Genomic DNA, 24790 nt, shown 5'->3' with positions numbered 1-24790 from the left:
GTCTGAAGTGGCCCTGTATGATGGCTTCCCTCTGGTGACTACCTTTCTCCTGCCTGGTCTGGGCTGAGACATCTGCCAGTGAAGGAAGTGCAGAGAAAGAGGGGAGTAAGCTCACATTGCCACAGGCACCCTGTCTGCTTCAGCCCCTGTGTTACCTACACACACACACACACACACACACACACACACACTTCCCCAGGATCCAGCCTGTGAGGTAAACTGAAACTTTTGACAAGATTTAGTCCTTTCCCTGCCTGCCACCCTAGTGCTGGGGGTGAAATCCAGGGTTTCAATAAAGAATTCCACCACAGAGCCACACACAGAGCTGTGGTAGGTAAGGACAGAGTTTCTGTAAAGCAGCAGCTCATGAGTACTAAGACACAGGCACCCTTTAGAGGCTCTGCTGGTTTCCCAGTGTCCTGACCCAACCTAAGAAGCCAACTGTTGTTTTCTTTATACAAAGTCATGATAAATGGATGTGTTTCTTTTCATTTCTTTGGTTTGGTTTTTTTGAGACAAGGTCTTACTAAGTAGCCCAGGCTAGTCATGACTGCAGTATCTTCCTCCGTTGGCCTCTTGAGTGCTGAGCTGACAGGTATATGCCAGCAAGCATAGCTCCTCCTTGTTCTTTTCCTTCTGTTTCATTTTCTTTATTCATAATTTTCTTTAAATGAAATATATATGTGTGTGTGTGTGTGTGTGTATTTGAAGGCAAAGGTTGATGTTGGATGTCTTCCTCAGTTGCTTCCCACTGTATTTTAAAAAAATATTTTTATTTTATTTTTATTTTGTGTATATGGGTGTTTTACCTGTATGTCTGTGCACCACATAGGGGCAGTGCTCAAGAAGGACAGAAGAGGGAGTTGGGGTCCCCTGGACCTACTGCTACATTGTTTAACTGCATGTCGATGCTGGGAATCGAACCTGGGTCCTGAGCAAGAGCAGCAGTTAGTGCTATAAGCCATCTCTTCATCCTACCCCATCACTGATGTGTTTTATGAGACAGGGTTTCTCACAGTATCTAAGCTAGACTGACTGGCCAGCGAGCCTCAGGAACCACACACACACACACCACACCACACCCATTCCTGTCTCTGTCTCCCTGGCTCTTGGATCACAGGTGTGTGTCATCATGTTTGGCTTTTATGTAGGTTCTGGGAATCCCAAACTCAGGTTATTAAATTTACACGGCAAACATTTCACTGACTTGAGCCTTTGCCCCAGCCCCAAATTTTATTTTAGTTTTGTAATTTTTTCCCCCAGTGGGGAAGGGACTCCGGAACTTTGGGTCCTCCTCTTTGTGCTTCCCACACTCATTTTGCTAACAAAGGTTGTCTGAGAAAAATGGGAATGGAGTGCCTTTCCCATAGAGGGAAGATGTGTAGCTATGCCTGGTGCCTTTAGTTCTTGACAAGTAGGGAGTCTGGTGGGATTCCTCCTTGGTCTCACCTGAGTAGAGATGCAGTTCTGATCTCTGAGGCCCTGAGGTGGTCCTTTGCTAACCCAAAGGAAGCTCTGTCTAGTGGTGATGATAAGTCCTTGGGGTTAGGGGAGGATGAGGCTGAAACCGTGTAGCCAGAAGAGTGAAAAGCTGGGACCCAGTTCCAGGCATCCCCTTCCATGCCCACCCTAGCACTGGAACAAAGTGGGACGCAGAAGAGGGGATCCTGATCCACCTTCACTGCCAGACTCAGCTGGCTTGACCCTTAGGCTGGCCTGGTTTGCTGCTCTCTTCTCCTGGGAGTGAAGGGACGACTTCAGCTGAGGGGAGGCTTTGGTTTCCCCACACTGAGCCAGTCTCAGGATCCCAGCGTTGCTGTCTGCTGGCTCCTAGCCTCTGCCGAGCACAGTCAGATGTCCCTCTGCAGTGGGTGGACACTAGTCACAGAAGCATGCCAAAAGACCACAACCATAAGGGAACCCGAGAGGTGGGGACAGCTTCCTGAAAGATTTGTAATTTGTTAATTTGTATTCTCAAGAAGAGCTAGGTGATGGGTTCAGGAGAGTGGAGGGGAAGGCACACATGATGGAGGCAAAGATGCATAAGAAGATGGAATGGGTGACATGGAGTAGAGAATCCAGGAGCTGCAGGAGCCTGAGATGAGACCTGGAGGTCAGCCACTGGACGTGAGAAGGGGAGATGCGCACATGCCTAGAATAAGCACTAGGCTTAGAGGATGATGATGGAGATGCATACCTTTCTTTCTGAGTTTGGAATTCAGGCTTCGGTGACTTGGGCACACATTTTATATATTAAACATTAACCGCAGGCTGTTTGGAGAGGGGAGAAAGTCACACCAGGAGGTCTGAAAAGCTCATGCTGTCAAGAGTAACTATTAAAAAAAAAAGATCTAAGTACACACTAACTTGTTGATGGTAGAATGATTAAAATCTCTTTAGGACTGAAGGGGAAAGAGCCATGGAAAAGGGCTTAAAAAATAACAATGCACACTAACTTGTTTCTGGCAGAATGACTAAAATCTCTAAAATTAAGGGGGAACGAATCATGGGAACAAGCTTTAGCTGGTACTCCACATACACTCCCATCTCCCACTGCAACTCAGCCTTAGCTATGGAGCAGGGTGGCAGGTTTTTAAGTCTTATCACTTGATTGAAAACATCCTATCATCTTTCCTTTCAGTGTAGGAAGATTTAGGAGTTAAATTTTCTTTTGCTTCTTTTTTTTTTTTTTTTTTTAACAATGTACAGAGCTAGCCTCAGGAATCAAACTTTTCTCAGCTTCCGATTTTAGGTTCCTGCTTGACATTTACATGAGGTATGTGTGAAATGTCTGGTCATAAGCCTTTGAATTTTGTCATATCCGTATTCTTAGAAAAACCAGAGTGGTGGGAGTCTGGGAGTGTGTCGGCCAGCATGGGCACCTGGCCTGTACTCTTAAGACACCTCCGTGCCTCGGATGCCACTGTTGCGGCAGACAAGAACACTGTGGCTCTGGGTCTCGAGGCGGTGTTGAACTTAGAGCTCTGGCTGTGAAAGGTAGCTTATCTCGTCAGTGATAGGAAATGGGTAAGGGCAAGAAGGCGGATGAGCCCATACCCTGTAATTCGATGGCTGAGGTGAGTGAGTTTATGTAGCTTCCCTATGTGTGGGTCCACTGGGCAGGCAGCATCAGACATGCTGCTGAGGCTTACCTCCTCGCCTGTGGAGGGTGAGCTTGTCCTGAAGCTGCTAAGGTTCAGGACAAGGCTTACTGCCTCAAAAAGCACAGTCCAGGGAAGGGACAGTCAGTGCCACCTCCTCCCCCACCCCCCGGTAGCCAAATACTGCTACTACCATCCACTGACCCAGGAGGAGTGGGCTGAGCCAAGACATAAATGTGCTGAGGTAAGACTGGGAGAGTAGTTTGGGGACTGGGGCATAGCAGGAGATGTCATCATAACTATAAGGGACCTTATGTCCAGAGAGACAGAGATGAGAGGAGGCATGCAAGAGGGCACCAGTGACAGGCTGAGCCTGGTAGGAAATGGTCCCAGGGTGGCCTCAAGCCCTGGCACAGTTCAGGCTGGGGATGAAGGGAATGCCACAGAAGATACAAAGGCTAGTTACCTCTCTGCTCTCCTGTAATCCCCACACTCCAGAAGTTAACGCAGAAGAAGGGCAGTTCAGTGCTGGCCTGGCCTGCATAGCAAGACCCTGTCTCCAAGAACAAGGGCAGGGTGGTGAGAAAACATATATAGTAGAAGACCAGGACCTGATGGAAGGGATGTGCTGGGTAAGAGGAGTAACATCACTGTGGGGGGGGGGGGGGTACAGGCACATTCCACCCCTAGGGCAGCCACAATAACACAATAAAGCCATAAGCGAACAGTGTGTTTTTTGAAAGAGCACAGTACAACATGTCACCCCCAAACCAAACTGTTCACCTTCTGTAGAATCTGTAATGAAGCAAGGCTTAGTGTGGATGGAGGCTTTGGGGTCATATCGAGCAGCCCCAAGTTGCCCCTGAGCTCCACACTCAGCTGTAGGTCCTGTGGACCTGGAAAACCAAGTTTGTAACCACCCCTGGGGTTAGACACAGCACCGCAGGAACACTTACTAAAGCCCTCCCGTTTGGTTAGTGGGCGGATCAGTGTTTGACAGCGAGGCGTCTTCATCTGCCCCATCAACAAGTGCCCCTGGAGCCCTTCAGGTGTGGCAGCCCCCTCAGAGGCTCACGCCTATGAGGAGGTGGGGTCCTCACCAGTCAGCAAGTGCTGTGGGGAACTGCAGGTTGCACTGTGCTGCAGTCAGGGGGGGCAGATGCTGGTCTCTCTGGGAGGCTCCTTGTGGAGGAGGACATCTTCTGGCTGAGTCAGAGAATGGGTGTCTTAGTCACTGACCTATGGCTATGAAGACACACCATGACCAAGGCAACTCTTAGGAAAGAAAGCATTTAATTGGGGATGTTTACAGTTTCAGAGGCTTAGTCCATTATCATCTTGGTGGGGAGCATGGCCTCACACCTGGTGCTGGAGCAACAGCTGAGAACTATTTCCTGATCCACAGGCAGAGAGAGAGAGAGACACTAGGACTGTCAGGGGCTTTCAGAATCCACCTACTCCACACAACCGCACCTCCTAATGCTTATAGTCCTTTCAAGCAGTTCCACTCCTTGGTGACCAAGCATTCAAGTATAGGAGCCTATTGAGGCCATTGTCATTCACAGCATCACCAATGGGAAAATCTGGCATCCGAAGTCTCCTAGAAGGATGCCACCCTTAGAGTGACAGCATGGGGAGAAGGAGGGTGGATGTGAGAGACAAGGCTCTTGCTGGCCTAGAAGCTCTTCAGACCCCTATAACCAAAGCACGGTGAAATGTGGTTAGTGCATGACCCCGAGAGGGGCTCTGCTTGTGGAGCCCCCAGGAGCCAAGCTTCTCTCTCCTGTGCCAAGGGCCTCTTGTGACCGCCCTGGTGTCATTACCAAGGCTCACAAACTCTGGAAAGGAAGAAACCCACCAAAGGGAAGTATGGTGTCTTTTTGAGGACTAGGCTCTGAAGGTGCAGAGGTGTCTCCATTTGCACCCTCCAAGCAGAGCTTGCCAAGCCCAGTTATACAAGAGGGAAGTCTGAATAATTGATCTTTGAAGGCAGCTCTGGGCCTTCCTGAAACATGGGGATCCTGTTCCTAAAAGGAGAGGGGGAGGTAGCTGTCTAAGGTCAAGTCCAGAAAGTTGCCACACCCCTGCCTCAGGACCTTGACCTGCCAGGGTAGTGAGGGCCACCTGTGTATTATGCCAGGGAGATATGCAATTATGGAGGTACACCTGGCTGGTTATGATGGGGGTGAGTACCTCAGGCAGGCTAAGTTTGGCTTTGAAAGCAGAGTAGGAAATGCAGCCATGTTCTACAGCAGTCTAGAGGATAGCAGGTTCCGGATAGCAGGTTTCAGATAGCAGGTTCCGGGCACACTTTGTTTGCACAACCAGAAAAAGAGCCAAGAGAACAGGCACTGGGGTGGCCAGTGTTCACACGGAAATCAGTGGTCCTGCTGGAAGAAACGTGGCAGGAAGCACTCTATCCCTCCACGTGCCCTCCATTCCCCAGCAGTTACTGTTCTCCAGGCATATCTCCCCGCAGGCAGCTAGGCAGTGTCAGGGAACGACCTCTGCCGTCAGGGAGCTCATACTGCAATGAGAGCCATACAGCCAAGTACAGAACATACAAGACAGCCGCAGGTGGGAAGAGGGGGGAGACAGAGGACCACACTGCAAAGGCCCTGGGTAGAAGCCAATCCTGCTGTGACCAGCAGGGATGTTGGAAACTGGTGGAGGAGAGCAACTCAGTATGGTAGCCTGCAGAAGGTGAGGGAGAGGCTGGCTGTCTAGCATTAGCGGTTCTTCTGGCTACAGTAAGAAGCCGTTGGGGGTTTTCAGAACTTTTCTCATCTTTGTCTTAAATCCTCAGTCCAGCTTCTACATGGAGGTGGCAGAGGTGTGCAATTGGGATAACTGTCTGGTTTCAGGTCTGCTTCCTCTTAAGCATGTCCCAGGGGGCACTGGTTCAAAATGGAGATTTCCTTATGTGTGCACACATTAAACACACACACACACACACTCACACACAACTGCCAAGTGAGTCTGTCCCAGCCTCCTGGGTGACCCTCCTTCCTCCAAGGTATGAAACTGCCCTGGCTCCTTACCACAATGGAGCTTGCCAGAAACATTGATCTCAGACCCCAGGGCCAACCTAGTGAGCAGTTTTCTATGAGATTCCAGAAGCCTCTGTGGACTCTTGAGATGGACCCCTCTCCCCTGTCTCCCCAACCACAGCACGAATGTTACCCAGATACATTTGCTGCACCCACATACGGAACCTCCCTCCCTGTATATACACACAGTCCCAAGTGGCCTGCCTGGACTGGCCCAGGATCTGGGATTCCTGAAGGATGTCAGGCTCCCTGGGAGCCAAACATTGAAGAGTGTTGAATTTATGAGCACCTGTGGAGACTGATTTGACGAGCGATGCTGTGTGTAAACTGGTGTTGTAAGAGAATTAGCGTGGTGGTAACAGGCAGGATATTGCACATTCAAGACAGGAAGCCCTGCAGCGCAGGCTGGAGGCTGGCAGGATGTGAACAGTAGTGGGGAGCTGAAGTTAATGGACTGCAGGTGACCTCTTGGATGTCTGTGGTGTTGGTCGTCTTTCAAATCATCTAGCATGCAGATCTGTTATTTTTGCAGCCCCAATTTTCTTTTTTTCCCAAAACACGGTTTCTCCGTGTAGCCCTGGCTGCCCTGGACTCGCTTTGTAGACCAGGCTGGCCTCAAACTCACAGAGATATGCCTGCCTCTGCCTCCGCCTCCCTGAGTGCTGGGATTACAGGCTTGTGCCATAGCCCCCAGCTCTTTGCGGCCCATATTTAAAAACAGCGTCACCTAGGTAGACACATGGTGTGAGCTCCTTCAGCTTGGCATCACTGGCACATAGCATGGGCCAAATAGTGCTGGTTAGATACCAACAGTCATAATGGGCACAGGGTGTCAAGTCTGCATAGCCAGTCTGGGTAGTACTTTATTGGTTCATCATCAGTGTGTAGGGGGGCATAGCTGTGTTCCGTGATGCACAGGTGGAGATGAAAGGACAGCTTTGTGCATCGTGTTTCTCCTTCCACCTTTACTAAGATTCTGGAGACCGGATTCAGGTCATCTGGCTTGCATAGATGAGCCACTTGCCAATCCTTGATGGCACTTGGAAGAGAAATACATGATTTGGGGGGGGGTAGCTGGTTCTGGAGGGAATATGTCAGGTCTACTTAGGTGTCCTGACTTCACCACTTTTATCCAGTTTTGGACAGACAGACATGGAGAAACAGCCCCACATAGAACTGGAGGTGGCATTTTTTCTTTCACAGACTGGAGCTGATCCTCCTGAAGCATTCAGAGACAGACGGACTGTGCTCTGGTTTCCTGTTTGAGCCTCCAGGGTTCCTGGAACTACAACAGGACAGCAGAAATGGTACCAACTAGGCCTTACCCTATGTTTAGTCATAGTGGGTTCAATCCAGATGTGCTGGCAGCTTGCCCAGCCATAGAGCCTACGCTTATGGTCCCTGAGAAGCCTCCAGTGTCACTGGTGTGTCCCTGTTGGTGGCTGGCTCGTGCTGTTCTGCATACAGCAGCATCGAGCCAGCCTCAGTTCCTATGACACAGTTCCGCTCTGGCGGGGATGTCTGTAGCCTGCATTCACAAGCACAGCACATGCTCGTGTGGTTCATAAGGTGAATCAGAAGAAAGCTTTCATGCACAAATCTTGTGAATTTTAAATCAGGGACTTCCAGGAGGCAAAACTGTTCCGCTGCCTTATTTTGGGGAATACCTGTTGGTAAAACTTCAGCCTTTTCAAAACTTATTCTGTCAGAGAAAACTTCTTTCAAAGGTAGTTTCAAGTGAAATCTGAATGTAGAATTTCAGGTGGGGTGTCTGGTGGTCAGAGCCAGCCAGTCCCCAAAGAACACTGGGGTTGGTGAGGAGGAGACCAACAGATCTCACTGATCCCCACGTTTTTATTTCAGATAATCAGAAAAGCCCTCACAGAAGAAAAACATGTCTCTACAAAAACATCCGCTGCAGATCTTGTGACAGAAACCGATCACCGAGTAGAAGATCTAATTGTTTCTGAGTTGCGAAAGCGGTTCCCTTCACACAGGTAAGTGCTCTCTCCAGGAGGCTCACCCCAGTCACTCTCACCACACAAAGGCAGACTAGCTGAGAGGCATGGCCGCTTGTCACTGGAGGGCATATGGGGAACCCCCAGTTTCCAAGAACAAGCCCTGGTCTCTCCATTTTTAGGGAAGAAAACCGATTGCTTCTGTTCTCTTTGCTGTCATCTTGACAACCATCCCTTCCTTCTGTCTCCTTAGGAATATCAAAGAGCCTCTACTCTCTTAAATCTGTATTTAAAATAATTTTATTAGACTCTTCTGTAGGTTTTTCCAGAAATATTTACATGTGTGCAGTCAGTAAATAAATACAAGATTTTTATTTTCATGGTAGGAACTAGTCATTTACTTTACATTATACTTATCTGTTGTCTTTAAAATATATTAGAGTTCTTTATCCAGACATATGAGAGCTTTAGGGTTTTGTTGTTTAGGTTTTTAAGATTTTCATTAGCATATATATCATAACATTTTTATACACTCCTCGTTACACTCTCTTGTCCTCTTCCAACTTCTGATACTGCTCTTCCCAACTGGTCTCCTGGTCGTCCTCCTTCCATGTATGTCTGTCAGTCTATCCCTCTCTCCTCTCTGTGAACCAATGAGTTTTACAAGAGTTACTTATAGGAATATAGGTGAGTTGCTTATAGGAACATAGATAAAGGGGCTACTTACCAAAGCCCAAGCAACCCATTGGTGGTTACTTCACTAAAGAATATGCTTCTTCCCTTAGCAACCGCTAACTGTAGATCCTCAGGAAGGGGCTGGGCCTCACAAGCCCCACCCTATTCCATGATGGAGTGTTGACAGACCCAGTCTTGTGCAGGTAACTATAGCCATTAAGAGGTCAAGAGTGTAGCAGCCAGGTCCCACCTAGAAGCTAACATTCCACAATACTCCTCACCTTCTTCTGACTTTTAAATTCTCTCTGTCCCCCTTCCTCTCTGTTCCCTGAGCCTTGGAGTGGGTGACGCACCTCAATTAGGGCTCAGCATTCAACAGTCACTAATTCTCAGTGCTTAGACCTGCTAAGTCCCTGCAGTAACTGTCATCCACAACAAAAAGAAGTTTCTCTCCTCATATTTGACAACAGCACTGATATACAGACTTAAACATAAATATTTGAAAAGCAATTTGACAGGCACATCATGGCCATTTACAAAAACAAAATAGTAACGTCTCTACTAGGATCTATGATGTCCCCAGCTGCAGACTTTCCATGATACCATACATGACTCTGTCATCTGGAATGGGCCTCAAACCAGTCAGAAAGTGGGCACATCTTGCCTGGCAGGTCGGAAATACACATGCAGTGTCCACAGCAGAATAAGACCATTGGTGTCATTTCTCCCCTCAGAAGCCTTTCTAGCACCTTCCAGCTAGTTAGCAAGGAGTCAGCTTTCAGCTCAGGTCCAGCTTGATTTCCCTTCAGTCCTTCAACCAAAGCATGGCTTCAGCCTTAGGAATTGCCATCTAGTTCTGATGGCCAGCCAGCAACAGTGGCAATACCCTGTATTATTTTGGGGGCTTCAGGGACCTCCCTAGGTAACCCACCCAGCACTGGGTTTTTCACTTAATAATGTGTAGCTTCAGGGACAACTTTATCTACTCACAGAAGATACCTGCTCAAACTACACAGTTTTAGTTTTTTAAAACTCTTTCTCTCTCTCTCTCTCTCTCTCTATCTGTGTGTGTGTGTGTGTGTGTGTGTGCGCGTGGTTCTACTTTCAACAGCACATGCTCAGAAACACCCCCTCCTCCAGCCCCAGGCTTTTCTATAGAAGTATGCCCTACTTCTGAACCTCAGACAATGACACTTCCCTGGCCACCCAAGAACATATCTTAAGAGCACAGGATAAAATGTGGAGGACTCCGTTCATGGCCAATGTTCAGTGGTACACCCTTTGCAGGGAACAAAATCCATGGTGAGACACAGGCCTTCACAAGGATGTCACTTTTCTCCACAGGCCAGAGGTCTTCATCTTCTTCAGCCATCCCTATGAAGGATTGGATATAAGCCATTCATCTTTTCCTTAGAAATTAGAATATTTAGCATTTTTCATGTAGCTCTAGAAGAGCCATGGGCTCTAGAAGAAGCTATAGAGCAGACCCTCCCTGGACCCTGGTTTCTGCAGGATGGATCTTGAAGACCAGGGCTTTGGATTTAGGGCCTCCCTTTCCTTCCACATGTGATGTCTCATAAAGACACTAAACTTCTAAAACTGGGATAGCAGTTCCTGCAGTTCTGAGTGTTGATTATTCTAGTCTGGCTGTGCATCTGTGTGACCATGGATGACAAAAAGACATAGGTGGTCTCTTCAGAATCTATTTTGTTCATGATAGGCATCACCCATTTTTTTCTCCTGTGCAAAAACTACATGAATTAAAGAACAAGATTTGGTTAAAACACAGATTCTTCTACTGCTTTTTGGTGCTCTCTTTGGGGCTCTGAGGAAGGTGCATCAAGTTTGAATCCATGGCCTGCGCAAGTTATACAAGTCTTCAGCCATTGAACTAAACCTCCAGTTCCCAATTTTAGCTTTTTCAAATCTACTTGTAATTCAAGAGCAATATGAAAAGAATCTATCACATAGCTTGCTTTATTTTTTGAGAGGAAAAAAGTGCTACAGCAACCAACCAGCTATAAAGAGACAGCATGACCACAGCAACTCTTACAAAAGAAAGCATTTAATTGGGGCTTACTAACAGTTTCAGAGTGGTAGAGAGCATGGCAGACACACAGACAGATCTGGTGCAGGAAGATACCTGAGGGTTTACCATAGGGATCTGCAGGCAACAGGAAGAAAGAAACATGGGGCCTGGCTTGAGCTTTTGAAACTCAAAGCCCATCCCCAGTGACATACTTCCTCCCACAAGACCACACCTCCTAATTCTTCTAGGTAGTGCTGTTCCCTGGTGACTGAGCATTTAAATATATGAGCTTATGGGGACCAGTCTCATTCAAACCACCACAGAGTTTATTAAATCGAGAAGTTTTCAGATGGAGCCCATAGGATCTATTCTGCATAGAATCATACCAGCTATAAGTAGGGCTACTTTGATTTCTTCTCTCCTGTTTTTAATCTTTATATCTTCCTCTTGTCTTACTGCTTGACCTACAACTCTGAACACTAAGTTGATTAAGAATGGAGAGAGTGGTGGTACTGTCCTTGTCTTGTTCCAGGTTTTAGAGGAAAAGCTCAGTTTTCAGTATTGAATGTAACTGCCTATAGTTTTGTCATATATATTTTTTATTATTATGTTTCATCTGTTCCTAGTTTCTTCAGGACTTTTTATCATGAAGTCATTTTGAACTTTGTCAAATGCCTTTTTGGCACCTATCTAGATGGTTTCCATCCTTAAGTCTGTGTGAGTGTGTGTGTGTGTGTGTGTGTGTGTGTGTGTGTGTGTGTATGGTTATATGGAGCATTATATGACTTGTAATATTCAATCAACTTTGTATCTTTAGGATGAAACCAACTTGGTTGTGATGTAGGATCTTCTTAATGTGTTCTTAAGTCATTTGCAAGTACTTTGTTGTGAATTTTTGCATTTTGTAGTGTGTGTGTGTTTTCAGTCTTTATCCAGTTTGGGTATTTAGATGATACTGACTTGGCACAATGAGTTTGGTGGTGTTCTCTCTGCTTTGTAGAACGGTTGAGAACTGTTGTCGTTAGGTCTTCCTTAAAGGTTTCATAGGATTCAGTACCAAATCCATCTAATCCTGGGCTTGTACTTATACAGTTACTGTTTCAGTCTCATGGCTTCCTATGGCCTCTGTAAATTGTCTATGTCTTCTGTTTTTAATTTTGATACGTTTATAATTAGAAAATTTATGTATTTCCTTTCATCTAAACTGGAGTATTCTGGGATCTCTTGGATTTTCCTGGATTCTGTTCTAACAACTCCCTTTTTTATCTCTAATTTTATTAATTTGTATTTCCTCTTTATGTTTGGATAGGGACTGTATGTTTTGTTACTCTTTTTAAAGAACTGGCTGCTTGCTAGATTCTGTTTTGTTCTCATCATCTCTTTCATTCATTCTGGTGACCCGTCACAAACCCTGTGCTCATCCATATCCTCTTGAGATAAGCTGGGGAAGAGGATGGTGGCTTGAACAGCTGCACACTGTGTCCCGCTGTCTTTTGCTCCCCCTGAGGTCACTGTCATCTGGTGCCCTGTGGTGTGCCTAGCACAGAACAGTATCTGTTGAATGTGTAAGTCCTTCAGAACATAAGGCTGGGCCCTTGACATAGGAAAAGCCCATTCTTGCCACCAAAGCTGGACGTTTGTGTCCATTCATCCTCCCATTGTGCTTTACCCTGGACTCACCTGTGGGCCAGCTGGTGGACACAGAACTGCTGCTTGGGAAGAGAGGACCAAATAGCATCAGTCAGCTCCTTCATGAACTGAGGAGACAGCCATGACCTACTTGACACCACGCTTAATAGCCAGAAAAGAAGAAAGCCTCAGAAGCAGTTGACTGTCAAATTGCATGGAGATCTTGTTATAACTCTTGACTCTGAGGTTTATCTTTTCACCACTTTTGTCTGCTTGGTCCTGCATTCAAGCTTTGATACCCATTCCTTGTTTGTGTTTTAAGAGTACAGTGTGTACTGCAGAGGTGGAGAGATGGTTCAGAGTTAAGAGCACTGGCCACTCTTCCAGAGGACCTGGGTTCAATTCCCAAAACCCAGATGGGAGCTCACAACTGTCTGTAACTCTACTTCCAGGGGACCCAACACCCCCACACAGCACAGACATGCATGCAGGCAAAACACCAATGCACATAAAAATAAATTTAAAAAAAAAATCTTTCTTTTAAAAGACTATTGTTTTAAAAGACTATTGTGTTTTCTTTAAAAACATAACTCTAAGAGTCTCTGAAGTCGGGTAACTACAGAGGACGGTGCTAGAAAAGGTATGATTCCTTAAGACTGCCCAAGGAAAGTAGCAGAGCAAATGCCACAGTCAGTGTTACCTAAGTGGGCCAGTTCTCTTCAAGCCCACATGTGGCTGGAAATGAAGTGGGAGGAGCTTCCCTGCCTTTGGTCCAAGCAGCTGGTGCTAGCTGGTGCTAGCTGGCCCCATTTTAACAGTCAGGCATTCCCTTCTGCATATGTTCAGCTTGAGGTTTTGGCTCCTAGCAGGACAGAGATCATACTCGAGGGAGCCTTATCTACAGAGGGCCTTGTTATAAAGAGGGGTCAGCCCAGAGCCCCCTGTGAAGAACCCCTGAGCTGGAGACGGCCAATGTGGCTCCGAAGGAGCATGTAAAGGGGACCACCGTGAGAACAGACACTCAGGACAGGGAACACATGAAGCATCCTAATAACTATACCACTCTGGTCCAGCCCAGATTTTTTCCCAAAGGGGAACAGAGATCAGGGAAGGAAGGGTAACGAACGGGTCCAGGTGGGGAAGGGAGACATGGGTGACAGTTACCCCTCTATGGCCCAACTTCTGCTTTGCATGCTAGCCAGACCTCTTGGGCCCCTGCTGCCTCGCCACCACCTCTAGCTCCATGCTGAATTGGGAACCAAGTTTTGCTTGCCTCTGCTCTTTCGGGCGCTCTGCACTCCTGTGTCTCTGCCTGGCCTGCTCTGTTTTCCTTGTGTGCCTCCAAAACTGCCACAGGGAGACTCACTCTGGTTTGGGGGTGCGTGTTTTGGGACCGGGGCTGGAACCTGGAGCCTTGTGCCTGCTACATACACTCTTGTGCCGGGTGATGGACATTGACTCAGGCTGAGCCCCCTGCCCCAGCAGGTTCATTGCAGAAGAGGCCACAGCCTCCGGAGCCAAGTGTGTGCTCACCCACAGCCCGACCTGGATCATTGACCCCATCGACGGCACCTGCAACTTCGTGCACAGGTGAGCAGGAATTGGGAGCCTGCTACTGAGGGGCTCCATGTGGCTTCTAGGTTCTCTTCTCAAGAGGATAAGTTTTGAAAACGTTGACAGATGGTAGGTTTCTAGTCTTGCGGAAGAAAATCAAATCGTGACATTTTAAAAAGGTTTTCCCTTTGGGAAATCTAAAGATCATGTAAGGAAATTTTATTTTAAAAAATATTTTTGGCAAGGCATGTTGGCCCATGCCTTTAATTCTAGTACTCAGGAGACAGAGAGGGGTAGATCTCTGTGAGTTCAGGCCAGCCAGGCCCATCCAGTAAGACCCTCTCTCTCATTCATGTATGTGGTTGCATGTGTCTGTGCACAACCGCGTGTGTGGGGTGTGACTAGGTAGATGCTGGGGGGGGGGGTTAGGTGTGGTGGCATGCACCTGTTATCCCAGCACTGGAGAGTTGGAGACAGAGGAGAATCAGAAGTTCAAGGCCAGCTTGAGCTACATTTTGGGGATCTGTTTCTTCTAAAAATGTTTTGGCCTATAATCCAAAGGCCGAGATGGGATCACAAGTTTGAGATCAGCTTTCCCTGCACTTAAATATTTTACTGTTACTTTAAAAATTAAAAACACAATTGCCTATAGATGCGACTCATTTAGGAGACTGGCTAGAATTAAAGACACTGAATTAAAGGGCGGCTTCTTTGAGATGCCACCCTGGACAAGAGGTGGAGTTAGGAAAGGAAGCCTGGGGCTGAGGTGCACAGCCCAGATGTGCCACTGAGATTTGAGAGTCACAGGAGCTGGCCTCGTGACTGCAGACAGGGCTTGTGGGAGTAAGGCTGCAGAGAGGTCCCTGACAGTGACAGGGCTGGGAGCTGTGTGAACTTATCCACAGCCGTGTAGGAAGAGCCAAAAAAAAAAGCCGAAAGGTGCAGTAAGTGAGATGGCTTCCACAGAGGCCAGGTATTTTTAACTTGCCTTTCCCTGGAGATATTTCTATGCTACCAGCACTTCCCGACTCACAAGTTACATGTACATACGTCATGTTGAAACCATAGGTGGACAGAGCCAGGTGTGGTACCTAGCTCTCTGGCTGCTGTTGGCCTCCATGCTATGCTTACATGCAAGGCAGTTCCAAGCACACATTAAGCGTGACCTCTGCGTAGTGACTTACCTTGAGAACTCAGCCACGCATGAACAAGGAGACCCTTCTGACGCTGTGGGGTGGTGCATAACAACCCCTCCCCTCAGTAAGGCTTTGCTAAACGACACACCTCTCACTTCTGACCTATTTGTCATCCACAGGATGACATTCCACCTAAGGGCTACGTAGTCCTGTTAAGGTCTTCTGTGGCTCTGTTGTCCTTGGGGTCTCCAAGGACTTCCTGATCTGCAGCCCAGTAGTGGTGGTGGGGATCTGGGGCCGGAAAGAGTGTTCTTTGAGAAACAGGCTCTAATATTGACCTGGCAGTCCCAGGATATCCAGGCCACAGCTGCACCCTGTGACCCAAACCATTAGAAAGCCTGCAGTGCTGGGCCATAGCCAACACGGCTGAGGGAAAGCAGGGAGGCGCCTGCCTTGGAAGCGGGGAGACTCGGCTTTGCCTCTGAGGGTTTCTGCACAGGATTCTGCTCGTGGTCTAGGTTGGTATTTTTCCCTGCAAGTTCATAGTACTTGGTCTTTCCTTCCCCCTTCCTGTTTTTTAAGCTCCTATGATCTTCACACAAAGGAGGGATTATTTTGAGACACAGCAACAAACTGACAAAACTCAAACCACAGTCAGACTGTGGCATAAAAACCATCCCTCTACCACTGGCTCACCCTGCTGTTGCCTGCTGGGAGCCCAGGCAGGAGACGGGATGGGGATATTAGCACTGCTGAAGCATCGTCTGTCTGATGGCTGCAGCCCAGGGTCTGTGACGTCGTCCGCAGGGTCCTCCACATAATCTCTGAAGGTGGGGTTGGTCTTTTGCTGAGAACCAGAAGCATGGTTATTGTCCTCATCCCTAGTTAGTAACCTGTGGTCACTGTTACATTGTACCAGTCTTACTGAGGCTTCCACACACTGCTGTGGCTCTAAGTTAGCTACCTTACAGCATGGCTGGCTGAGCCTGTTTATACAGGAAGCAGTGAGTGAAACTGAAAAGTCATTGTGAAAATCACACCCAGCCAGAGTGCAGAAAGGGCCTTGTGTGTGCGGGAGGGGGCCTTCGCACAGCCACACACGTGTAGCTTCTGAGGACCTGTGTCTACACGTGACGTGTAACCCATTCTGTCTTCCCTTGCAGATTCCCCACTGTGGCAGTTAGCATTGGATTTGCTGTTCACCAGGAGGTAATGTGGCCCTCCCTGTTTATTTTCAGCCTCTGCATTGCTCTTTCACATGTGCCTTAGCCATGCCTAGTATGTCCAAGTGTGTGTTTTTTAAATCTAAGAAATTAAAGAACCACTGACTAATGTTTGTAGGGGGAGTGTGGCTTTAGGGCTTATTTCCCAGGGTGGGCTAGCCCTTTTTTTTTTCCCCTGTGATCTAGTCATAGCTGCTGTGGAAAGCAACGTTCTGAGCAGATGGTCCGAATGAGTCTCGTCTGACCCCTAGAGCGTGTGATCTAGTCACAAACAAAAGGGAGCTCCTATTTTTGGATGACAGTTTTCATCTCAATATTCTATTAATTATTCTTCTTTTCCTCCTGGCTATTAGTATGAGAACTTGGCCCTATCAGGATTCCCAGGAACCTTTTGTACTAAGCCATGGTGTGAGACCTGCAGGAAAGGCAGAGGGTGGAGGCTAATGCAGGAAGACAACAAGAGCCCTAATTTCTTGTAGTAGCATAAGTAGAGTTGGGGTGCCATGTCTTCTACAGCTGCCCCTCTTCAGAACAGCATAATACTGTGTTCCTCAATATCAACATGTTCCCCTCATGGGAACAAGAGTTTGCACCTACCTCAAAGCACTTCTGGTGTAGATGCCAGTTAGGTAAGGAATTGAAGAGCCGCTGGTTTCTCTGTTCAGTGTTGTCATGGAGACCAGTGAGCATTAATTCTCTCCTAGCCACCAGGTTATCATAACGGGAGTCAGGGCTTCCAGCAAAGAAGACCGGGGTCCACAAAGTTCAGTCAGGTCCTCAGCATATCTAAGCCCCACTATCTTGTCCTGTGTGTCTAGTTACAGAGCACAGGAATACTTTCAGTCATGGCCTAGTCTAGGGAGCAACTCTACCTTCCCTCCTGCCCACAGGAAATTTCCCTTTATCTTGGGACCTCATCACAGGTGGCCAAGACTCAAAACAATTCTGTGATACCTGGATTCGGCCACCAGGTTGCAGGCAGGGTCAGGGGAGTGGGCAGGTAAGTATCTCCAGAGAACCACACACTGCTGGGAAGTCCTCTTCAAAAATAAAACCTGTTCTACAGGCTGAGGAGTCATTTCTGGGTGGCTAAGCTTACATCAAGGCTACCTAGGACTCTTGGAGATATCCTGACCTCCCTGAAGATGAGTGTATGGTACAAAAGCCCAAGTGTTGAAAAGCAGGCAGAGAAAGAAGCAGAATGCTGAGGGAGAGGCTCATCGGGTCCACGTTTGCCTCTTCCTCCGGCTGCTGCCTGTTGGGAGGCTTTATCTGATACACTGTTGATTCTGCCTGCACAGGGAGGAGCCCTCTCTGGGCACTAGCCACGCTCCCTAGGGCCACCCATGGGTTCCTGGTTCTGTTGGCTCTATGGATGTGTGCTCAGCTCCTCACATATCAGCAACCGGGAGGATGCTTATGGTTTTTATTAGCATTAATACAGCTTTAATATGTTTAAGAAATGGCTTGCCCCCTGTGTCCGGGTGCAGTGTGAAGCCTGCTTGTCTCCACTGCTTTTCTCCACTGCGGTTTCTGTCCCACGGTCAAGGCTCTAAGAGGAGCCTTCTTCTTTACATCGCTATTACTTCTGTGTCAAGGAGTGACGTGCGTTCACTTTCTTCCTGCCCCTTGTAGCTGGAATTCGGAGTGATTCACCACTGCACAGAGGAGCGGCTGTACACCGGCAGGAGGGGCCAGGGTGCCTTTTGCAATGGCCAGCGGCTCCAGGTCTCCAGGGAGACAGGTGGGGTTCATTCAGCTCATCTCAGGTTGTTTCAGGTAGAGACAGGTGACTGGAAAATGCCCAGTGTTACTATTACACAGGTAGTGGTGGACATCTTTGGCAGAGAGTTCTAGCTCTTCTTAGGGATGCCACATCCCTAGTAGACATGGACAAGACTTATTCTGTGTGATGACAACGTCTGTGTGGTCAAGAGCTGTGAATGCATTATTGTGTCCTCTCGTGTCTATCATCTTTAAAGTGGCAGTGACTAGTGCCAGTTTGGCCTTGTGGGACTAAGAGAACCGCTTAGGCCCAAGGCCAGCAGAGCATCCAAACACAGCTTGCTGGTGCCCACGACCACAGCCATTGCTGACCTGGCTGTTGGAAGAGCAGGCACCATGGGATCGAGCTATGCGGAGAAACAGTGTTTGCGTGTGCCCCAGGCCTGCCACCAGGATTGTGCTTATCCTTTTTTTCCCCTTAAACGTAGAGATTTCCAGATATCGTTCGCTTTTGGGAGGTAAACCATGGAACTGCCTGCCTTTAACAGTGTGCCAGCTGGAGGTTCTCCTTCCTTCCTTTGTCCCACAGTGATGAGTAGTTTGGGTTTTGTTTTGTTTTGTTTTGTTTATTGTGTATAGCATAGTTATGGTAGGCAACAGAAATGCCAGGACACTTGTGTATGTTGGTGAGGTAGAGACGTGGCAGTGTGGCAGTGTGTGGGGTCAGAGGAGAAGAAAAAGGATCCCGGAAGAGAAGCAGCTGTAGAAGAGGAAGACTTCAAAAGCTCCTGAATGGCCACATAACTGAGTTTGGAAAGTAGTGAGGGCTGGGGATGGAGCTGCTGGTGAATGCTTGCTGAGCAGGCCCTAGGTCGCCCTGCAGCACTGGGCAGGACATGGTGGCAAGTGCAGCCTCTGCTCTTGTCTAACCTAGGTGCCAGAGGCTGTCCATCAGAAAGTGGCCCGACCTCCGTCCCTGCTCTCTGTTTGCTGACACTGGCCTCAGTCCCAAGATGTCAGTACTTGGCTCCCGGCCCGTCTGCCTCCTTTAACAGCCTCTTCTCTGTGCCGGTTGTTGGTTTATCTTTTCACAGTTCCTCTCCATGCACCCTTACTCTCCATCTCTTCACTGTTTGGTCCTTCCTGGTTAATGCTAGTGTGCCAAGGCAGCCTGTGAGGAGCTGACCTACTGTGAGAAGGCGCTATGTGGATGTGCTCACAGGCCTCAGGGGAGGAGAGGTTGAATGTGAGAGTCCTGCACGGGCCCAGAGCAGCGGACGGGAACTCACAGGGCACCCCAGCAGGATGGTTGGCAAATCAGTGCTCTGACCCTGGAGCGGGCCCGGAAAACTACCTTGTCCCATTTCTCCTGCCAGAGTGTTTAGTTTGGCTGCGGAGTGGTGTTAATTCCAGCCATGCTGGTAAAAGGCCTGCATCCAAGCCTAGCTGGGAAAGGCAGTGGGAGGGAGCCAGCCATTAAACATGCTCGGGTGAACTTTGCTCCAGATTTCACTTGATATGACACTGAACTATTCACACACCCGCTTCCTGGTTGGCTACCTTCACAGTTCAGGCAGATGGTGACTGCAGGCTCTGATAGGTCCACTCCCCCTCCGTTCCCTCCCCCAGCCCCAGAAGGGTGGTCTGACTTCCATTCTCCTGCCCCCCCTTCCGATAGCACCCAGGTTAGAACGGGTAGAAAGAAGCTGCTGTCCCTGGAGCTCCTGCCCCTACTGGCCACCTCCCTCCCTTCTGCCTCTGCATACTGCCGTACTGTGTCCTCGCCTCGCCAAAGCACAATTGTGCCTTGAAGTCCAGCGAGCTGTTCTCGCCTCTGGTCACGGATGTGAGAGTGTTCAGGACAGAGTGCAGACTGGCTTCCAGCCCCTGTTCTCACCCCTGATGCTGTGCCTAGAGCAAGTCAGGTGACCTCTTGAACTCAAGGTGGAAGACAGAGTGAGTTGTAGAGGCTGGGCATGGTCTTATAGGACTTTAATCCAGTACTTTCCGGGGGCAGAAGCCAGTGGGTCTCTGTGAGTTCAAGGCCATCCTTGTCTGCATGGTGCGTTCCAGGAAAGCCAGAGCTACATAATAGAAACCAAACAAGCAAACCAGAACCCGTGATTGTAGGTAGAAAGGCGTGGTGGTGCATGCCAATAAGCTCAGCACATAGGAGGAGGAGGCAGGAGGCCGGAAGTCTTAACTGTTGGGGAAATCTGTTTTGATTTTTTGAAATGGGCTCTCAGTGTTGTAGATCAGGCCTACCTTGAACAGTCCTTCCTTCCATCTCTGCCTCGTCAGTGCTGGGTCAGAGGCACGTGCTACCACCGCTGACACAGGCTCTCCCGGATTCCAATCTCCTCTTGAATTCTTATCTGGTAGTGTTGATGACGCGGCGGGCTCACTTTCTTCTTCACTCCCAAATGTTCAAGGCCTAACAATTTTACTTTCTCAAAATCCCCTGCCTGCTTGTTTCCTTACTGTAAAGGTTACTTCCAAAGAAAAATCCACTCACAGTTGAAGGTTCAACGCACTTGGTAGTATTCACAGCTTTGTGATTGTGTCCGCTACCTGCTGCTCTCCTACTGTGGACGACAGGAGAATGCCGAGCCTTTTAGTGCCAGCCCACGGTGAAACCAGCGGCTGCTTTGGTGAAGACGCCCACACTCCTCTGGTTGCTGTTGTCCTCTGAGTGCACAAGGCAGCACGGTGAAAAAGACAAGTGTGTTTTGATTTAATGGGGCAAATGCTTCTAACAGAGCAGCCCACGGGGAGATGGTGTCTCACACAGGCTCAGGAGAACAGTGTCCCCTGGTTCCTTGTGTTCATTTCTGCTTATCATTGGCCTTATTGCTTGTGAGTTTGTTTCAAGACTTACCTCTTTTCGTGTCGAATCTCTAAAACGTCCCCACTGTGTGCTGGCAGACAGTGTGGGTGAAAGGTGAACAGTTCAAAGATGAGCTTCTTTTTTAAGACAGGGTCTCACAGTGTAGCCCACTCTGGCCTTTAACTCATCCTTCCTGCCTCACCCTGCTGGATACTGGGATTACAAAAGTGCCACCATACTTGTTGTCAGTTTGAGTTTCTTCTACTTGTAAGGACTTTGGTTTTCCTCCTAGATACACATGGACATTTTGATATTTTATTTTAGGGGTCTTTTTTTGTGTGTGGGGGGGTATTTTTTGTATGTGTTGTCTACAGACTACAATAATTTTATTGAGGTAGACCTCAGAGCTGAGTCAGTTCTCCTACGGACATAGTTCTTTGAATATTTCATATCTCTTTTTACTTCAAAAAAAAAACTATTTAATCATAATCATTAGTATTTTTTTTCTAACTCTGTTGCTTCTGTCTTTTAAGATATCTGTTATAGGAAGTTGGTGCCCTCTACTTACGAATCTGCCACGTGCAGATGCCCTCAAGAGTCCAGAAAAGGGCCTCTAGTCCCCTGAAGCTGGAGTTACAAGTCATTTTGAGCCATGTGTGGGTGTCAGGAACCAAATTGTGGTCTTCTGGAAGCGCAGGAAGTCTGACCGCTGAGCCATCTTTCCCTCCAGCTCCTTTTATTCACTATCTTAAATATTTTTCAATTTTTTTTTTCCTAAGCTCTGTGCCCTCTAATTTTGAGTGTCACTGTTTTCCAGGCTTTTTCTGTTTGATGGGCAGCTCTTCGGTGTTCTTTTGTTGACTTTTGAGATGTTGCTCCGCCCATTTTGTGTACCCCTTTATGGCTGTGTATAGGAGTCACTGTGGTTCGTTGTAGTAAAAACAGGAGTGCGCCTGTGTAGAAAGGAGTGAGGGGATCCGGAATGCGGAAGGTTGTTTTGGAGGTGTCACATAGAATAAGACCTGCCAAGTAAAGCAGCACAGTAGAGGCTGTTTCCCCCTGGTTGTGGGCTGGCTGAGGTTTCTACCTGAGGACACCTAGTGTGGCTCCATCCTGCCTTCAGTGTGGCCCGCTGACGCAGGACCAGGTAGGCACATGTGCCAAAGCAAGGACAAAGTGCTCCTGACTCCCCCAAAGTGAGTCTCAGTCATGTCCCTGACCCACCAGCCAGGCTCTCAGCTCAGGTACCTCACACATCTGGGTGTGGGCACTTAGGCAGCCCCCAGGTGAAAGCCGCCATGAGTTTCCAGGTGTCGGCCCCTCTGCATCCAGATCACACCACAGAGCCTAAGTCACCTTCTCCACAGGAAGCTATCCACTCCTATGATCAGAGCAGACAGAGCAGACAAAGGCCTTGAAACCCTCACAGAAAGATTTAGCTGATGTGCTGGGTTTATTTTTAGTCTGCAAACATGGAACATTGCCAGTGTGGGATGGTTTGACAGCTGTTTTTATAAGCCACTGGATTCTCCTAAGGTCTTTGTGCTCCTCTGTGTGGTGGGGGTGGTCCCTGAGAGGAGACTGGAGAGTTTTCCTCAGCATGCAGTCCCAAACAAAAACAGCACAGGGCAATGACAACTAGAATTGGAGCGGGTTAGTTTTGCCTTCGCCCATCACCGCAGAAAGACCACATAGACTCAGCCACTCTAGAGCGAACTCGGGTGATCCCGTTAGAGCCGGGGCTCAGTCTTTGTGTTGACGGGGGAAATTCTTTCTTGCAGATCTCGCGAAGGCCTTGGTTCTGACAGAAATCGGGCCCAAACGTGACCCCGATACTCTGAAAGTATTCCTGAGCAACATGGAGCGGCTGCTACACGCAAAGGCTCATGGGTACAGATCCTCAGTCCCGTAGCCAGTGGGTTAAAATCAAATGTGCTCTTGGCTAAAGAGTCTCAAGGGATGTGAAGAGGCATGGAGAGGTAGGACAGGAGGCTGCTGACATCAGGCTCAGAGAGACATGCAGTACGCCATCACCCACCCTGGCTGCCGGGTGTCAGGAAGTGGATGGGTTCTGTGTCCTTCCAGTCTGTGTATGAAAGCCAAGTAACTAAGTTTAGGCCCTCAGTCAATGAGTCTTATGGGTCTTTAAAGTTTCTCTGTGCCCTTGCTTTGGACCAGGGGTGTCTGTCTTAGTTACTTTGCTATTGCTATGGTCAGATACTGTGAACAAGGCAACTTATAGAGGAAAGAGCTCACTTGGGGCTTACAGTTTCGGAGGGTCAGAGTTCACGACTGTCGTGGTGGGGAGCATGGCCTTAGGCAGGCGCAGTGCTTGAGCAGACAGCTGAGAGCTCACGTCCTGAGACAGCAACCACAAGGCCAAGGGAGGTCACTGGGCACATGGGCTTTTAAAACCTCAAAGCCCACCCTAGTGACACACTCCCGCCAACACGGCCACACCTCCCAAACTTTTTCCAAACTGGGGACCAAGTACTGAAATACATGCACCTATGGGGGCCGCCCCCGCTCAAACCACCAGAGTGTCCAACCATCTGATGTTGTGGTGTGGTGTGCTCGCTTATAAACCGGTTGGCTCACAACCCATACCTAGCCTAGGACAAATGTGGTCTGCCCGCCACAGGTTGGGCATGCCTGCTAGATAAACTGTTGGTTATTTATTGTTCCTATGTGCTTAAGTCAAAATGACTTCATTTCATCTACGGTAACCACCAGCCACTTGAAGGCCCTACATGTAACCTTCCAACGTTGAGCAGAGTAAGAACTTCAGGCTTCTGGCTGCACTGGCCACAGTTCACACTCGGGAGCCCCTTGTCACCAGTCTTGGTGCAGCGCATTGTGGAGAAGTCGACCGCCCAGGCCACTCCCTCCAGGCCTGCCTTCCGCACCCCGAGCTTGCTGGCAGAATCCTGTGGCTCATTTCTGAGTGCCTAGTGTGCCTAGCGGGGGGGGGGGGGTGGATGGCGGGGTACACATCAAGCATGCCCTGACAGGGGCCCTCTCTCACCCATACTCATCCTTCGCGCCCTCTAGGGTCCGAGTGATTGGGAGCTCCACCTTGGCGCTCTGCTACCTGGCCTCGGGTGCCGCCGATGCCTATTATCAGTTTGGCCTTCACTGCTGGGACCTGGCGGCTGCCACAGTCATCATTAGAGAAGCGGGTGGCATTGTGATGGACACCTCAGGTAAGCTCTATGGCCCTTGGCCACCCCCTCCCAGACACTAAAGCGGGTGACACAGAATAGGACGTACCCAGGGTCAGAACCACGCTGGATTCCTCCACTTCCTCTGAATTCTGCAGATAAGACTGCAGCAGGGTGCATGCCAGGCAGCGGGCAACCACAGAGGGCTGTGGTCCTGCCCTTGCTACGGCATAAGTTAGAATCACTGGGCTAATAGCAGAAGCAGCAGTATTCACCGTCACTGGCAGTTTCCCACAGCTTCTGCAGCAGTCCAGTGGCTTAGACAGAGTGGATGCTTCCCCAGGATCGGAGCCCAGCACCCAGCAGTTGTCCTGTTCTCCTGTCTTTGTGCCACGGAGTCCCACCCACAGTCCTCCTTTGTAGAGCATACCCGAGCCCCATTTGCATCTGATCATCCACTTAATGCCAGAAGCCCCACCCCTGACTTCTGACAAATCTTGCAAAGTTGTGCTGCCTTTTGGTAGTGAGCAGTACAGGGCAGTCTCACACGAGAAAGCACCTCACGCTGTGGGTTTTTATCACTCAAGCACCTGGGGGCTTGAACCTGTGCTGGTTGTGAGGCTCCTATATCGTACACCTATGAAGGTGCATGGAGCATGTGGGGAGGCAGGCTCGGGCCTCCCAGACGAAGCATTTCAGCCACTGCAGCCTGCTGTGCAGGG

At 48.8% G+C, this 24790-nt stretch overlaps 1 protein-coding gene across 1 annotated transcript in view; it reads left to right on the top strand.

The window, feature by feature from the left end:
- The window catches only part of Impa2 (inositol monophosphatase 2), a 29814-nt gene that overhangs the window by 3859 nt on the left and 1165 nt on the right, over positions 1–24790 (top strand). Inside the window, exons 2-7 of the mRNA XM_021628766.2 lie at positions 8015–8148; positions 13928–14032; positions 16296–16341; positions 17991–18099; positions 22689–22797; positions 23959–24110. Coding sequence (XP_021484441.1) covers positions 8015–8148; positions 13928–14032; positions 16296–16341; positions 17991–18099; positions 22689–22797; positions 23959–24110 — 655 coding nt within the window. The remainder of the gene's footprint in view (positions 1–8014; positions 8149–13927; positions 14033–16295; positions 16342–17990; positions 18100–22688; positions 22798–23958; positions 24111–24790) is intronic.

This window comes from Meriones unguiculatus, chromosome 2 (assembly GCF_030254825.1).
Source record: "Meriones unguiculatus strain TT.TT164.6M chromosome 2, Bangor_MerUng_6.1, whole genome shotgun sequence".
Taxonomy (NCBI): domain Eukaryota; kingdom Metazoa; phylum Chordata; class Mammalia; order Rodentia; family Muridae; genus Meriones; species Meriones unguiculatus.
Note: the sequence above shows the minus strand (reverse complement) of the source record. Positions and strands in the feature narration are given on the sequence as shown.